The 16,574-nt window shown below is 44.7% G+C and overlaps 1 protein-coding gene across 1 annotated transcript in view; it reads left to right on the top strand.

Moving 5' to 3' along the window:
• LOC146179258 (calcium-activated chloride channel regulator 3A-1-like) overlaps positions 1-16,574 on the top strand; it is a 38,096-nt gene that overhangs the window by 16,621 nt on the left and 4,901 nt on the right. The window contains exons 5-11 of the mRNA XM_084578932.1: positions 1,229-1,356; positions 7,215-7,329; positions 10,156-10,383; positions 11,883-12,185; positions 12,913-13,131; positions 13,347-13,617; positions 14,719-14,895. Of these exons, the coding sequence (XP_084435058.1) occupies positions 1,229-1,356; positions 7,215-7,329; positions 10,156-10,383; positions 11,883-12,185; positions 12,913-13,131; positions 13,347-13,617; positions 14,719-14,895 (1,441 nt within the window). The remainder of the gene's footprint in view (positions 1-1,228; positions 1,357-7,214; positions 7,330-10,155; positions 10,384-11,882; positions 12,186-12,912; positions 13,132-13,346; positions 13,618-14,718; positions 14,896-16,574) is intronic.

Here is a 16,574-nt window from a genome sequence, read left to right as displayed (position 1 = left end):
ATGGCGTCTTGCTCTATCAAGTCCTGGAGCATCAATGGACAAGAAGTGGAAGCTGTGACAGATTTTCTGTTCTTGGGCGCCAAGATTACCTCGGAAGGAGACTGCAGCCATGAAATTAGGAGACGCCTGCTTCTGGGAAAGAGAGCAATGGTTAGCGTTGACCGCCTAGTAAAGAGCAGAGACATTAGTCTGCCAACCAAGATCCTTATAACCCGTGCTATGGTCTTTCCAGTTGTGATGTATGGATGCGAGAGTTGGACTGTGAAAAAGGCTGACCGCCGAAGAATTGACGCGTTTGAATTGTGGTGCTGGCGAAGACTCTTAAGAGTTCCTTGGACTGCCAGAAGATCAAATCAGTCGATATTGTCGACCATAAACCCTGACTGCTCATTGGAGGGTCAAATTCTAAAGTTAAAGCTCAGCTACTTTGGTCATCTGATGAGAAGAGAGGAGTCGCTGGAGAAAGATTTGATGTTGGGAAAGGTTGAGGGTCGCCGGAGAAGGGGTAGGCAGCGAACGCGATGGTTAGATGGCATTCTCGAGGCATTGCAGATGAAGCTATGTGATGTTAAGAAGTTAGTGAGAGACCGGAAAGCGTGGCGTGACATGGTCCATAGGGTCACGAAGAGTCGGACACGACTGAACGCCTGAACTGAACTGAACTGATAATGCAAAGGGAGGATAACGAATGGTAATCAGCGATAACCAACTATTATAGGTTCCAAGGGAAGGCAAACATAGCAGCAGGGAGGCAGAAAATGGCTGGGCGGATGAACGACAGCAGCTGGCACAAGACGCATTTAATAGCAGGAAATTGGGAGGTGCCGTTTTGGATTTATTCCTGAATTCTAAAAGAGGGACGGACGGACGTTGACGTTGACGTTGACGTACGGACGGGCAGACGGACGTTGACGGATGGACATGTTTATAGATTGGATAAGGCAGATGAGTCGGTGGAAAGTATTTGCTCAGAAAGCTTCTTTTTGAGGAGATAGCCTGTGTCTAATTTGTCCTTCGCAGTAGACAAAGCCGCCAAAGTTCCAGCATAATATTATTTGTAAGTATTGAGAAAAAACGTGCGGTCCCAAAATGTCCGTCGCGAAGCACCAGGGTTCAGCATTCAGGCATCTAGCCGACTGGTTGCAGATATCAATAGTCGTACAGTGATGAACACTGGCAAAACCTCCTCGCGGTAGCATATTTTACCTGACTGCGATCCTTATTCCAGATCAGCCAGTTTTGCGACTCCAGCACAGGAACTCGCAGGCACAACCGCTTCGCTCCCAACAAGCAGAACAGGCTTTGCCAGGGCAAGTCCACTTGGGAGGTGATCAGCGCCAATGAAGACTTCAAGAAGTACGTTGTCTCTTTTTTTTTTGTCTTTAAATCAAGCAATGTGGTAGTGGATGTGTCCGGCCGCTAGAGCAACGGCATTCGCAATTAAAATGTACTGAAGTCGAGCTCCCTTACTGGGAGTCGTAGGTCGCGGTGCACAGAAAGTGATCACTTAGCCATTAGGCAGTGACTTTGGCATGGACATATCTATCAGAGAATATATTTCTTTATTTTTATCTATTTATTTCCTGTGCTGCCGATCTCAAGTTTAGACCATAGCACATGGTCTTTACATTTATAATATCTAACAAAATGTGATGAAAGGAGTCAAAGCAGCTCTACAGAAATACTGTATTAGGCAATTAATACAGTACAGAAAAACTAAAAATGTCGTGCTAACTATGCACAGACGATACACATCACAAAAAAAAAAGTTCAAGAAGGAATACCATGGGATAACATGCCGTCGACTTAGTGAAAGGAAAGAGAAAAAAAGGAAGCGAAATTCGTCACCGGATCATTTCTGTTCAAACTATGGAATGTAGTTTGGAACAAAAACTTGAAAATGAATCACGTTAGTAACAGATGCATGCAGGCGATTTCATTCGCTTGTTGTTAGCGGGGAGAAATATGTGACTGTGACATTAATATTCGGTTGGTGTACAGGCGTGCTGATTTTTTTATGTCTCGCTTATTTGATAGCAAAATGTACTGTAAGAAGTCGATGCTAATGGCGTTATGCAGTAACTGATAGAAGTATTTTAATCTCGACAATTTCGCTCTTGTTCATAGAGTTTCGAGTCCAGATATTACAGCTAGTTCGGTTGGTGAATCCGTTCGGTTGTACCTATTGTGAATGAATTTTCATGCTTTACGCTGTATTGTTTCAAGCCATGAACTATTACTTAGAGACTGGAGAAACCAAACGGTGTTAGCATATCCTAGTACAGACCTAATAAAAATCCTATAAGATAGGAGGTTTAGTTTGTGCAAGGGAAAGTAGAAGACATGTTATAAGAAAACATAACTTGTGTAATGCAGTTGAAGCGATATTACTGATGTGTTCACCCCATCTAAGATCGTTGATCAATGTGACACTTAGATATATGTGCTCGCCTACAAAGGTAAGCGGAGTGTCATTTATTTTATTCACAAAATTAGAAGGCTCTATTTCCCTGGTTACTTCTTTATTTTGACGACACCTTCCATATCGCACCAATCAGCATTTTGTTTCCTGTTGAGAATGACATGATCTTCGAGGCTTATTATTTCTCTGTATATTATGCAATCGCCAGAAAAAGAGTTTGATCTTACAGTAGACCGTAGCAGCAATATAACTAATAAAGATATGGAGCAAAAAGGGTCCAAGAACCGAGCCTCGAGTAACTGCGGATGTGAATGGTACTGATTTAAATTCGACGTGGTGTAAAAGAAGAATTGTGACCGTTGCTGCAAAAAAAATCTATCCAAGCCAATATTTCCCAGCACTAACGAATCGTCGTAATTTTGTGATATGTTTAGAATGACACACACAGTCGAAACCTTTAGTGAAATCGAGTAACTATATGTAATTTGGGTGCAATTATAATAAATTAAAGGGAGGTCATGTGCTATTTTTGTTAATTAACTGCTGACAAACCGCGGAGAAACCCATGCTGATGATGTGATGATAAGCTATGATGTTCTAAGAACACATTTAGATGCTCGCAATTATAGACAGTGATACTGGTCTAATATTTGACACTAATAATGTAAAGAAGTGCTGTCTGATTTATGAATACCTTGGTAATTATCCAGTCATCTCAGTTCAGTTCAGTCGTTCAGTCGTGTCCGACTCTTCGTGACCCTACGGACCATGTCACGCCACGCTTTCCGGTCTCTCACCATCTTCCTAACATCACATAACTTCATCTCCAGTGCCTCGAGGATGCCATCTAACCACCGCGTTCGCTTCTCCGGCGACCCTCAACCTTTCCTAACATCAAATCTTTCTCCAGCGACTCCTCTCTTCTCATCAGATGACCAAAGTAGCTGAGTTTTAACTTTAAAATTTGACCCTCCAATGAGCAGTCAGGGTTTATGGTCGACAATATCGACTGATTTGATCTTCTGGCAGTCCAAGTAACTCTCAAGAGTCTTCGCCAGCACCACAATTCAAATGCGTCGATTCTTCGGCGGTCAGCCTTTTTCACAGCCCAACTCTCGCATCCATACATCAAAACTGGAAAGGCCATAGCATGAGTTATACGGATCTTGGTTGGCAGACTAATGTCTCTGCTCTTTACTAGGCGGTCAAGGCTAACCATTGCTTTCTTTCCCAGAAGCAGGCGTCTCCTAATTTCGTGGCTGCAGTCTCCTTCCGAGGTAATCTTGGAACACAAGAAGAGAAAATGTGCCACAGCTTCCACTTCTTGTCCATTGATGCTCCAGGACTTGATAGGGCAAGACGCCATGATCTTTGTCTTTTTAATGTTCAGTTTAAGCCCAAACTTCTCACTCTCTTCTTGTACGCGGATCAGAAGTCTCTTGAGTTCCACTTCACTTTCTGCCATTAAAGTGGTATCATCCGCATATCTAAGGTTGTTGATGCGTTTTCCAGCAATCTTCACTCCAGCTAAAGACTCGTCCAGACCGGCCTTCCTCATGATGCACTCTGCATATAGGTTAAATAGGCAGGGCGACAGTATGCAGCCTTGCCTCACTCCTTTCTCGATCGGAAACCAATCAGTAAGACCATGCCCAGTTCTGACTGTGGCCTCTTGCCCTTCATACAGGTTCCTGAGGAGACAGATGAGGTGAATTGGAACTCCCATCTCTTGGAGAGCTTGCCACAATCTGCTGTGATCTACGCTGTCAAACGCTTTTGCATAATGAATAAAGCAGAAGTTGATGGGTTTCTGGAACACTCTTGCTTTTTCCATGATCCAGCGAAGGTTGGCAATTTGGTCTCTAGTTCCTCTGCCCTTGCGAAACCCAGCTTGCACGTCCGGAAGCTCCCGATCCACATACTGCTGCAGCCTACCTTGGAGCTTCTTCAGTAGCAGTGGTCGGTGCATAGACTTGGATAACTGTTATGTTGAAAGGGTGACCTTGGATCCGAAGTGAGATCATTCGGTCGTTTTTGGGGTTGTACCCTATCACTGCTTTGCCCATTCTTCTGTTTACTATGAGAGCTACCCCATTCCTTCTCTTGGATTCGTGCCCACAATAAAAGACATAATGGTCGCCGGAGTTAAATTCTCACATCCCGGTCCACTTGAGCTCGCTGATACCCAAGATATCAATGTTCAATCTGTCCATTTCTCGCTTGACGATATCCAGTTTACCTTGCGTCATAGATCTTACATTCCATGTTGCTATGTGATATATCTCGTTGCAACATCGGACTTTCCGGTCGCTTCCCGACACATCCACAACTGAGCGTCCTTTTGGCTTTAGCCCAGCCGCTTCATTCGTCCTGGAGCTACTAGGAATCGCCCTTTGTTCATCCCCAGTAACATGTGGGACGCCTTCCAACCGGGGGGCTCATCTTCCGGCGCCATATCTTTAATGGTATTGTGACTGGCCTAGGGTTTTCTCGGCAGGAAATACTGGAGTGGGTTGCCATTACCTTCTTCAGTGAATCACATTTTGTCAGAACTCTCTGCCGTGACCTGTCTATCTTGGGTGGCCCTACACAGCAGAGCTCACGACTTCATCGAGTTTCGCAAGCCCCTCCGCCACGACAAGGCAGTGATCTATGAAGGGGAAGAAGAGTTATCTCGCCAACAAGTATCCCCCGGGCTTACATGGGATCGCCCAGGCCGAGCCCCTTCCCAAGAGCTAAGTCCCACAAAATGGCGGACACCCACGCCGGGGACCGCTCTTGTCCCAGTTTACGTCTGGTCATCGTCGAGCTGAAAACGAATCCTGCAGCTCTTCAAGCGCGCGTGGCGGACTTGTCAGCTACTGCCACCGCGTTGGTCGTGCTGTGGGTCGCACCCACATGCTCGGGCAGGCGGGGCCGCAACACCCGTGGTGCACTCCCATGACGTGCACCCCTGACAGACGCCTTCGCGCCCCTGACTTCGGTAACTTTCTTCGTGCTGCGCTCCACGCGAGAGCCTGATTCTACCAAATTTTTTTAAGCGTCTTGGATTGGACGCCGGCCCCGTTGGAAAACTCTTTGGGACCTACCGCCTACGTACCGGAAGCGCGAGTGGAGGCTTCATCCTCCACCCCTCTGTTCTCACAGCGGTACTACTGACAGACTCCCAGCGGGTGCTTGCAATAGTTCTGCTTTCGCTTCGTCTTCACTCTCTTAGCCTGCTGAGACGCCCGCAGGCCTCAGTGTTTCCCAGGACGTCCCTGGCATACGCCGGAGGGGGAGTGAAGACAGTCTCTAACAGCGCCCCCATGCCTCCTCGCGGGCTGGGTTACACGGGGTTGTCCCTACCCTTGATGACATTAGTCAGCGGGGATTCCCCCGCGGCGTCCCTACATAGAGACTTAGCCGGCACAGCCCATCCCTGGACTGCACTGGCGGGTGGACAGACTCTTATGTCCCGCTACGAGGAGTGGTCACCTCCAACTCCAGCGGCTTCCAACTTGGATTACAGGGAGTTGGGAGCTCCCCAGCCTTATCCCCAGTCCCGTTTATCAATAGGGTACATCATCGGTAAAGGCTGTCATTTTCGATGGGCCCCATACTAGCAGTTCCTAAGCCCAAGAATCTACCCCACTTTAGTGGGGTAGACGTCCTCAGAGTGCACGAGGCTCCGAGGTTCCAGTCGGCCGTCTGAGCATTCACGGGCGTGGCCTCTCTCGATTACAGGAGCGCGCCATTGCTCCCTGCCTTATCCCTCAGGGCTTCATCGCCAATGGTTGCACCCCTCTCGGTTACAGGAGGACGCAGCCCCTCCCAGTGACCAACCAAAAGTCAATCCACCCATCATCGGGAAAACTGCCTTAGTTTGCTCGATGACTAATTAATGCCACCAGGCTGACCTGTCCCTCTTCATCAGGTCACAGCTGAGTCCTCTCCGCTTCCGCGGAGGGCTCTCGGGTGTCTGCTCACCCGTGTTGTAGTCCCGCTCCAGCCACCCAGAAGCTTGGATTTACGGGCCCGCGCCAGACATGTGCCTGGCTATGGGAGGAGACTTACACAACACAGCTCCGTCCCATCCAGTCATCAGGCAGTCTATCAATAATAAGGGATTTACGATAGATCAGGCGTAGGAACCTTCTGCATGGTTCGGCATATTGTGTTAAAAACGCATTTGTAATTTCGTCTAAACCAGTTGCGTTCTTATTGTCCAGCCCAAGTAGAAGGTTAATAATGCCAGCGTCGGAGATGATGAGGGGATTAATTTTTGAAACGTCGTATAGTTCTATATCTTGTGCAACACAGTTATCCACAATAAATTTCGAGTGAAAGAAATCATTACGTGCACTTGCACCCGTTCCCCGGCAGATAGAAGAGAGGCATGGCTTTTATCGCTGCTAAAGTGTTTCCAGAACAGTTGCGGGTTATTGACAAGGAAATCAGGAAGCTTCAATTGAATGCAGTGTTTTTTGGCTTTTTCGCGTTTTGTTTAAAAACTGAAATAGCGTTTGCTAGCTCAGTTGTTTTATTAGTTCGCGCTCGTTTCGACTTGATGTACTGTTGAACCCTTTTAACAAGACGTTTTGCTTGAATGAATTCACGAGAAATCCATTTTGTTAGCATTGGGACGAAATGAGATATACTGTGATATAAAATATTATTATATATGAGCTGAAGAGCATGGGTTTCAGTATCTATATTGGACGAGAATGCAGATAAGGATGTCATTATCAGCCGAAAATTTGAAGAACGTGGAAAACTCTCTAAACCACGTTGCCTCCGTCGACGACTGCAGGGTACCCGAGCCGGACATGAGTAAGAGCATCCATGTGACCTTCCACGAGACTCAGCAGAAAGAAGACCTGCCTCAGCGTGTCGTGCTTGTACTCGACGTCTCAGGCAGCATGGATGTAAGCGTCGTAATTTTAAACTAAGAAATTAACTCCTATCGCATCCTAGTTGTGTAATTCCTTCATGTCTATCAAGCGCGACTTTAATGGGCGGGCATTATAAAGCACTGTCTGTCGAAATAAATATATAGCTAAAATTTCAAAGCTTATATGTCTATCGGAGGCAAGTCTCCACTACACTCTGTGACATTGATAATAAATACTTGCCGAGCAGCAGTTGGATTTAGAAAAATTGTGCCTACATTGTAGATCATTTTTAATGATTTCAGGGATATCACACCTAACCATTTCACAATTCTCTAACGTCTCTGCTACTCATTTATATTTAAGCTTTTTGTACGCTACCGACAGTTGTAACGAACGAACGATGCACCAATTCTTTGTTTCTCGCTCTCATTCGCCCCCTTTTAGGCTGCTCCCACAATTCATTTCTCTATCTCTCTTCTTTGTCGCGACCTTCATTATAAATTTTCGAACCTCACTTATTTGCTCTAGCCTGATACGCTGTTCCTAAGTGCTTTTTTTTTCTTTGCGATTCACGTAGCCCCCCAGATGAGCAGCTAAGCGTTGCATATCAAGCTGAAGTCGAGGCTTTCGTGGCAATTCGAGCTAGAATAAATCTATCTAATTCCAAGTCACAGTTTTGTTTTTATTTTCTCTATATATTACCTTCATTATATTGCTTACTATATCTAGATGCGCTGTCTTTGTCGCCTATTAATCATTCTCGTTATATTCTAACTCTCCTCCTTATATGTACGCTGGCTGAATACGCTGATGTCGTAAAATTATTGTCCGTTTTATCAATACATTGGGAATGAAATATTAAAATTTTAATCGTTTTAATCAATAGCCAAAATATATTATGCCAGTTTGCATCAATCGATAAACGTATACATCTGTGGGCTAAGGAAGATAAACTTGTGTGTCGCAAAACTTATGATTTCGTATGGAGGGTATCTATACAGTTACAGGTTTGGGCATCAACGTGCTGAAGTATCAGTATAGTCAAGTGCGCGAGGCAAATTTGTGGTGCACCGTTAACTCCAGCTATCCCGTCACGGCACGCAGCTCGCCAGCCGAGAGCACACTCAATAGAAAACACCATCTGATTTGTGCAGCACAAACACAAATCAAAGCGCGTTGGCAAATGCTTCCGTGTGAAATTCGTGACTTGGGGGAATGCCTTATAGTTGAGGTTTCGTGAGGTATGGCTCCTTACGACGTGATGCTCAAAGGCTCTTCACTGTTTCTTGTGTGGTCGATAGCTCACAGCCTCGGGTGCTGCTAAGAGCACCATCGCCTCGGGTGGTGTTGCTCTTGATCTTATCAAACGTTATCTCTCAGACAGAAAACAGTGTGAAAACGTCGTGTTCGATTACATCGGTAAAACATGGTGTACCTCATGGTTCTATCTTTGGACCTTTGTTGTTCATTCTGTTTATAATGACATGTGCAATTTGCCTCTTTCACCGACACTGGTCATGTAGGCTGTTGACATAAATATTTTTTTTCTCCGAACAAACCCTAACCCAATTGAACACTGTCCTAAATAATTATTTGATCAAACTTGAAGAGTTGCCGCATAAAACCAGATTAACCTTGAAAGTTGAAAAGAATAAGTAAATTATTTTCAAGCCCCATAACATAGCCTGTGACACTGAGCTAGCCCTAAATTTTCAAGGTACAGCTTTGCAGCTTGCGACATCAGACAAATTTTTAGGCGTCTGGTTGGAAGAAACCATGTTGTGGAACAACCATGTTAGGAGGCTTGCCGTAGAACTAAGTAAAGCAGCTGGCTGTCTCTACAAGCTTAAAGAATTACTTCAGCGAGGCTCAGAAAAGCAATATATGTTGCTAATTTCTACTCTCGTCTTTCATATTGCATTTTAGTTTGGAGAGATACAACCATCCATAATTAAATTAAACTCGAGCGACTACAAAAAAAGGTGTCACGAATTCTTGAGAACTTTTTATGGAAATCCTAGTCAGCTATTTACTGATCCCTTGTGTACTAAACATAATATGCTTAAAGCAACTGAATTATACGATTACAAACTGTCTCTCAATATCCAAAAAATAACATTCCAAATTATACACACCGCCCTTTGCATGCTTACAACTAACGTAAGGAACTAAAGGTAGTGCCACATACACGAACAAATTATGGCCGGTTCACTATTGACTACCGCATACCATCACTGTATTATAAACTTAAAACTCACATTGGCTTTACACATTTAGACACGAATTAACAAATTTTCTGATGAGGTAATGAATATTACTGTGATCCAAAAAAATGCACTGACCACTACTCGACCGACGGACAACTGATTGGTTTTTATTCGGTTAACATTTGTTCACGTCATAATGTGCTAGCGTGTATTGGGTTTTTAATTTTATTGAATTTAAATATAATATATTGAAATATTGTTGCATAACTCTTCAGGAATTGTAAGCACTGCATTTGCTATTTGTTCATGTCTGATTTCTGCTGTGTGTATAATTGTTTATCTACAGCGTGGTGCTGCCTGTAAGCTCTCAGGCCCAGTCAAGCTGTTTGTGATAGCTTTTTGCCTGGGGAACCTCCAACTTGTAGGTTGGAAACAAAGTCGATTTGGAGTTTGAAACCACAGTCCACTTTTTCAGTATTCATGGGATGTACCTTGAATTGCTCGGGATCCAGCCTTTCTAAACCAAATGCATATCTGCGTGTTGTCCATGGAACAAACGCAATCTTGTATCCACACTACAGTGATCCGTAAGATGACAGTTTACCAACACTTCAATTAAGACATTTATTTTAACTTCCGTTTCTTACTCTAGGACGACAACCGGATGGAGTTTCTGCAGAAGGCTGCTGCACGCTACATTGATGACATACCGGACGGGTCATTGCGTCTGGCTATTGTCACATTCGAAACAAGCGCCGCAGTACACCACACACTGATGCCTGTGAATGTCAATACCAGGAAAGGATTTTTGGACGCCGTTGAAAGGCTCAACGCAGGAGGCAGCACCTGCATTGGCTGTGGCCTGGAAAGAGCTTTAGAGGCAAGACTTTTTAAGAATTTTTAAGTAGCGCTAATATTTTTTGCGAAGGTGGGGACAGCCGCTCTATGGGTGATATGTATGGCCTCGTCGTTGAAGGGTCCATCATAATAGCCATCACAGTTTACGATTGCCCGCCCGCACGCACGCACGCACGCACGCACGCACGCGCACACGCACGCACACACACGCACACGCGCGCACACACGCGCACACGCGCGCACACACTCGCACACCCGCGCACACACTCGCACACCCGCGGACATACAAATAAGGCTTTACATGTAGCCCACTGCACTGCTTGAAAGTGGTCCCGAATCGTAAACCACTGCTGCTAGAGGTTTAGTGCAGAGCAGGGTTTTTTAAACATTTTTTTGTTCATCAAGAAACCTAAACACCCATCAAGAGGTGACAAGAAACCACACACCTCGTCCCCCCCTCCCCCTTTGCCATCACAAACAGGCGATGTTGCTTGTGAATGGCCCCATACTAGTTCTTCCTGTAATACAGAATTCTTTTTGTAAACATTTGTTTGTTTTCTTGCTTTTGGCAATCAGCTTTTTTAGTAAATGCCCATCTCTCAGACCTTTAAATCAAAGACAAGGATACCGAAAGCTATACTTTGTTTCACAAGCTGTTTGCAGCACTACGAATGCTGCAAAACACATGAGCCAATAAGAATAGCACGCATTGCATGACTGCTTTGCAAAGTAGCTTACAAGTGAAAAGCGTAGCTACTAGGCCGTTCGCTCTGTACCCCATGCGATGAAAGCTTTGGCGCGATTTCGATCAAGTGGGTAATCCCTATGCTTGTGGCCCTTAGCCAAGAAGTAATATCTGTATTGTAATGAATACTAGACGTTTGTTTCTTGTTCTTTACCATTCCATGATCAATCTTCTCCCTGTCAAAAACGATCTAAAATAATAAAATCAATCTCAATGCTTGACACTTATTATCTGGAAAACACGTTGCCATTTTCATCCTTAATGCGAACGCAGTCGACCTGCAGCCCTTATCTGCGACATTAGCGCAGAAGGCTTGTTCCTGTCGCCACCGGCTAGTCTACTGGTTTTCAAGACAAAGGCACAACCGATAACTCTGCCCCCTCGCCACCGTTATCACTCGGCACTTTTTTTAGGCTTACTTTAAAACTTCGCATTACTAACAATTATTACCCTCACTAACACATTTGCGCCTGTTGGGACGTTGAAATTGGTGCACACTAAATAATTTTTTTACTTTTGTTTAGACAAATTTGTTTCCTCCTCGACATTTTTTGAATATCGGCTGAGGCGTGCAAAACACATAAACGTATGCCTGTGCACTCATTCTGTGAAAGGAGCCTTAGCGATGTCAGTGCACGTTAAAGAACCCCAGGTGGTCGAAATTTCCGGAGTCCTCCACTACGGCGTCTCTCATAGCCTGAGTCGCTTTGGGACGGTAAACCCCCCAAAACCAAACCAAACCAAACAGCAAAAACGTATCCACTCTATAATTGCAGGTACTAACCACACCTGATGAGACTCCGGAAGGCGCCATAATCCTGCTGATGAGCGACGGCGAAGAAAATATTGCTCCCAATCTGACCGACGTTACGCCGAAAGTCGTGGCAGCCAAGGTTGAAGTAAGCACTATGGCTATAGGGACCAAGGCAGACAACAAACTTGAGAAATTAGCCGTTGCTACCAAGGGAAAAGCGTTCTTCTTCGAGGATCTGCAAGGAAATACGGCGCTTAAAATTGAAACTGCTTTTGTGGAAGCTTCGACTAGCCAGGCGGACGAAGCTACTGGAAGGTACACAATGGTAGGTACTCATACTATTTTCGTGACGCGCATATAGAGGGCATGATTGAAGGTATATGACCAGGTATTGCATCAAAGGAAAAAGAAAGGAATGATAACTGTCTCTATATACTTTCTCATGGTTCGCACATGTTGATGAGGCAAATCATCAAGCCCTATGTTTAGGAGACATAACGATTCTGAAAGAACACTATTTGAAACTTATGCCTAACACTGTAAATGATGATGACGGTTATACATACCTGCTATGCTATCTGGCACTCATCACGAGTGGAAGGTAACAGCAATATTGAAGCAGAAAGTTTTGACAGCGTGGAATTTGTCTGTTGTTAAAGGTAACAGGGCCAAACGTAATGGCTCTATATATTTCGTCCCATCAGCTATTCGCTACAGAACCGAAGCTAAAGCTTGACGTAACCAACCAAGGAACGCGTAACCTCCGTGTTATCGCGATCACGTTACACTGTCGCTTTTCCATATTGCTTTTTGTAGAAAGGAAAACAGTTGCCCGTTTCAATGATGAAAACAGTTTCAATGATGGCGCAGGTATTCACACGTATATATAAATAAAATGATGCTTGAGCTTCCGGTTACGAATAGACACCTTTAACAACGCCTTTTTCATTCGGAGTAGCCACTCTTGAACACAGAGGTAATATCTGAGAGCTGGCGCTCACCTTACTGCGGTCCTGAAATAGTGACATTTCTATTTGTCCTTTCCCTTCTAGGTCATGGACACCTCAAGTCTTTTCGCAGGCAGTCTAAATGAGAATTTCGTATTGGACAACAGTTTGGGCAACAACACTGTCGTCCTCATTCAACGCGTGCAGCCTGAAAGTGCTTCCGTCAGAGCATGGCTCATTGATCCCAACGGAAAAAAGTGCCAAGATTGCCGTGTGGAGGACAAAGGCTTTATAATGACTATATTAATACCAAGCCAGGCAGAGGTTCGAAATTATTTTATTCAAATATTTTTTTGTCTAAATCATCATATAATGCAAAACTCTAGCCGGAGCTTGTGTCTCTAATTAACGTCTACAATACTGGAATGAGAAATTTATAATGTGATAAATTTTTCTATTGATTAATTGATTCTTTAAAACAGATCATTGGTTGATAGATTGAATAAATGAACTAATGACACTTATTGGTTGATTCAAAGGCAGGGAAATGGACTCTTCACATGGAAACTTCAAGTCGCGACGAAGTAGACGTCAACACCCAAGTGAAGTCTCAAGCCAAGGACCCAAATGACGAGCCTATCCGGGCAACCTGCCGAATTTCTAGTATAATAGAGAAAGCAAACGAAGCAATGATTCGTACCGAGGTGAAAAAGGGAAAGAAGATCGTCTTGAACGCTGACGTCACTGCAGAGGTCACCAGACCCAATCGAGCGCCCAAGGTTAACGTTCCACTCAATGACAAAGGCCGAGGTACGAATGTGTTTTCTTTTGTCTTGCTTTCCCCGTCTTGGAGTTGTGTTCTAGAAGCAAAGCAGGGGATCCCTGGTTTATGTAAGAGGAGTATTTCGAAAAACCCTTCTCTTTTCATAAAAACAAACATTCTAAAACAGAACAATGATAACCACTAACGCTCGCAAGCTGAGCAGGTCCTGTTTTTTTTTTCTCTCCATACTGTCTAATAAACACAAAATATCTGGCGAATTTGATCCCCTGAAACATTTACAGATTATGCTCGCGGCCTCTATGTGGGAATAAGGGAATTAAAAGGGATCGGCGCGTATATTTTTGGCCCTTTTTACATCTGTTTTGCTCGGTTAATTTAGTTCATCTCGTTTCCGTACATTCCCATAACATGTAAGCGACGTGCAGTACAGGGGTCGTTCCGTTGATTGAAATTCACAGCCAGCTTAAAGGGCGTGTTGAAAAGTCTGGATTGGGAATATTTATTTATAGGCGCTAATTGAGAATATCCCTGTAAGCTACGATTTACTACTTTAATTGTCTCGCTATGTAACTGAGGGGGCAGACCGCAAAGGGTGAATAATGACACAAATAGGCAGGGCAGTAAATCAGGGCAGTAGGTCTAAAATAATGCACAGAAATCTAAATTAATTTTAAACAGTTTCGGAAGAAACAAGAAGTTTGACAAGCAGCGACTCGCTGCACCTGTCAAATGAATACGTCTACTTAGGGCAGATAGTTGAAGCTGATCCAAACCATGCGAGTGAAATAACCTGAAGAATAAGAGTAGGATGCAGCGCTCTGGCAGGAAATTTTATGTCGTGACTATCAGCTCACTGGTATATCCCCCAGGAGAAGCGAGCTGAATCTTACCGGTTCTCACCTAAGACGCAGAAGAGCAGAGGCTAACGAAAAGAGATCGAACTCAAATTGAGTACAATGCAGAGATATTTTTTTAAAAAAAAAACAAGACGTTCGAACGTTGCAATAAGCAGTTTTTCATGTTTACATATTGAGCTGTTTTGCGTACTTGTAACCTCGTAGGCCTTCATGTCGTTCATTTTACTTTCATTCAAACCATGCTTGCGCCCTTGCATGCTGCCGCCACAGATCCGGACGCACGAGCAAATGATGGCACCTACAGTGGATATTTCGCTGCCTTCGTTGGGAAAGGCAGGTACGTCGTCACTGCACATGCGTCCAGCCACAAGACCGTCCGAATTGTGTACCCAAAGCACGCCTCGGGCAGCACCTATGCCATCACCCCTCCACTCTCGCATACTTCGGGTGAGTTCATCATTGCATTTTTGAAAAAATACCATATGCCGTAAAGTTCTACCGAGCAGATATTTTGGGGCCGGAATTAAGGAAAATTCTGAGCTAAATCTAATATCCTGTTCGAGCCCAGATATCGTTCACAATGTGACATAGCACAGAGGACGTTATTTATCGGGAGATTGGCAATCTAGCTACCTGGCTAGACTTTCTAGAGTCGAAAAACTACTCGCCGCTTCGTGCGCAGTTTTCGTCGAGACGTGCCGAGCGCCAATTTTACAAGCTGCCCTTACAAGCTACGCGCCCAACCACGGAGCCGTTATGTCGATTGCCTCGCCATCCGTCAGATGGAGCAGCTTGTGAAGCCCAATGCTCGGCTTGTCATTACGAAAACTGTGCACGTGCCATGATGAGGTTTTTGGTCAATTACAAACAATCTAGGCAAGTATCGATAAATCACTGATATAAAGCAACGTAGATCATAAGCTACTTAGCGAACTATATACTTTTATACGAATAGGGTAGTTCATTTTGGGCAGTAAGGTTGGTTTGGTTTGGTTTGTGGGATTTAACGTCCCAAAGCGACTCAGGCTATGAGAGACACCGTAGTGGAGGACGTCGGAAATTTTGACCACCTTGGGTTCTTTAACGTGCACTGACATCGCGCAGCACACGGGTGCCCTTCTTTTCGCCTCCACCGAAAAGCGGCCGCCGAGGCCGGGATTCGATCCCGCGTCCTTGGGAACAGTAGTCGAGCGCTATAACCAATGCGACACTTCGGCGGGGTAGTAATGTTTTAAGTCCAGCCCCGAAATATGCCAGACAGCATAACATCGCAAAACTGAAGGTGCTCGTTTGGTGTAATTAATCTCAATAAAGTGTTGCATTATATAAACGGTTCAATTCTGTATACGTTTTTGTTTAGGAGCCTTTAGTATTCATGAAGGAGATATTGTAGAATGGTAAGGCTTTAGCGTACTTAAAAGTGTGGGACGGGCGAAAGTTATTGCACACGTGTGAAAGTTTATAGAGGTGACGACGTGCAATGTACACCGCGAGAGTGTACCTGCACGCGGGGCTTCAGGTCTCATGTTGGCTACGACGTTTCGTACTCACTCCGTCGAGACATTGCTGTTTTCTAATCCGTCCTGTTTCGGCATTTGCCGTTTTTGTCCGAGGTTGACACAGGCAAGGCAGGCTATTTTCTGTTTGCTTTCGCCATGTGAGGCAGTGTTTTCGCATTAAAGTCTGCGGCACAACGGCTCTATACAACGGCCGGCCTCACAGTTGCTGTGGCAACCAAGGAGGCGACTAGCATTACAGTTGCCATGGACACTAGCTTGGTATCACTCAAACGTCCAAAGACGCCCGACTGGATTAGCGCTTACGTGGTACTCACTTGTTGGGCATAGATGCGGAGTCTAACCCACTGGGCTGATTATAATTTGGGGACAGAATAGCAAATAAAAACTATATTTGTAACGGTTAGAGAAAATGCGAGAGCGGAGTTGGTCACAGAGCAAACGATAGCTAACGGCATGCGAGTTGAAATTAGAAAGAGCAAAATAGCCTTAGGTAGCAATTAACGCGAAGGAAATGTAAGCGGTGGTGGTGGTGGGAAAAATATTTATTGATTTTTTAGCCTGGAATTACAGTCTGTACTGATGGGTCAGCACGATATCGCGTAGGGA

The sequence above is a fragment of the Amblyomma maculatum genome, chromosome 9 (assembly GCF_055883805.1).
Source record: "Amblyomma maculatum isolate TAMU_Amacu chromosome 9, ASM5588380v1, whole genome shotgun sequence".
Classification (NCBI taxonomy): domain Eukaryota; kingdom Metazoa; phylum Arthropoda; class Arachnida; order Ixodida; family Ixodidae; genus Amblyomma; species Amblyomma maculatum.
The sequence above is the reverse complement of the archived record's forward strand: the minus strand, read 5'-3'. Positions and strand labels throughout refer to the sequence as shown.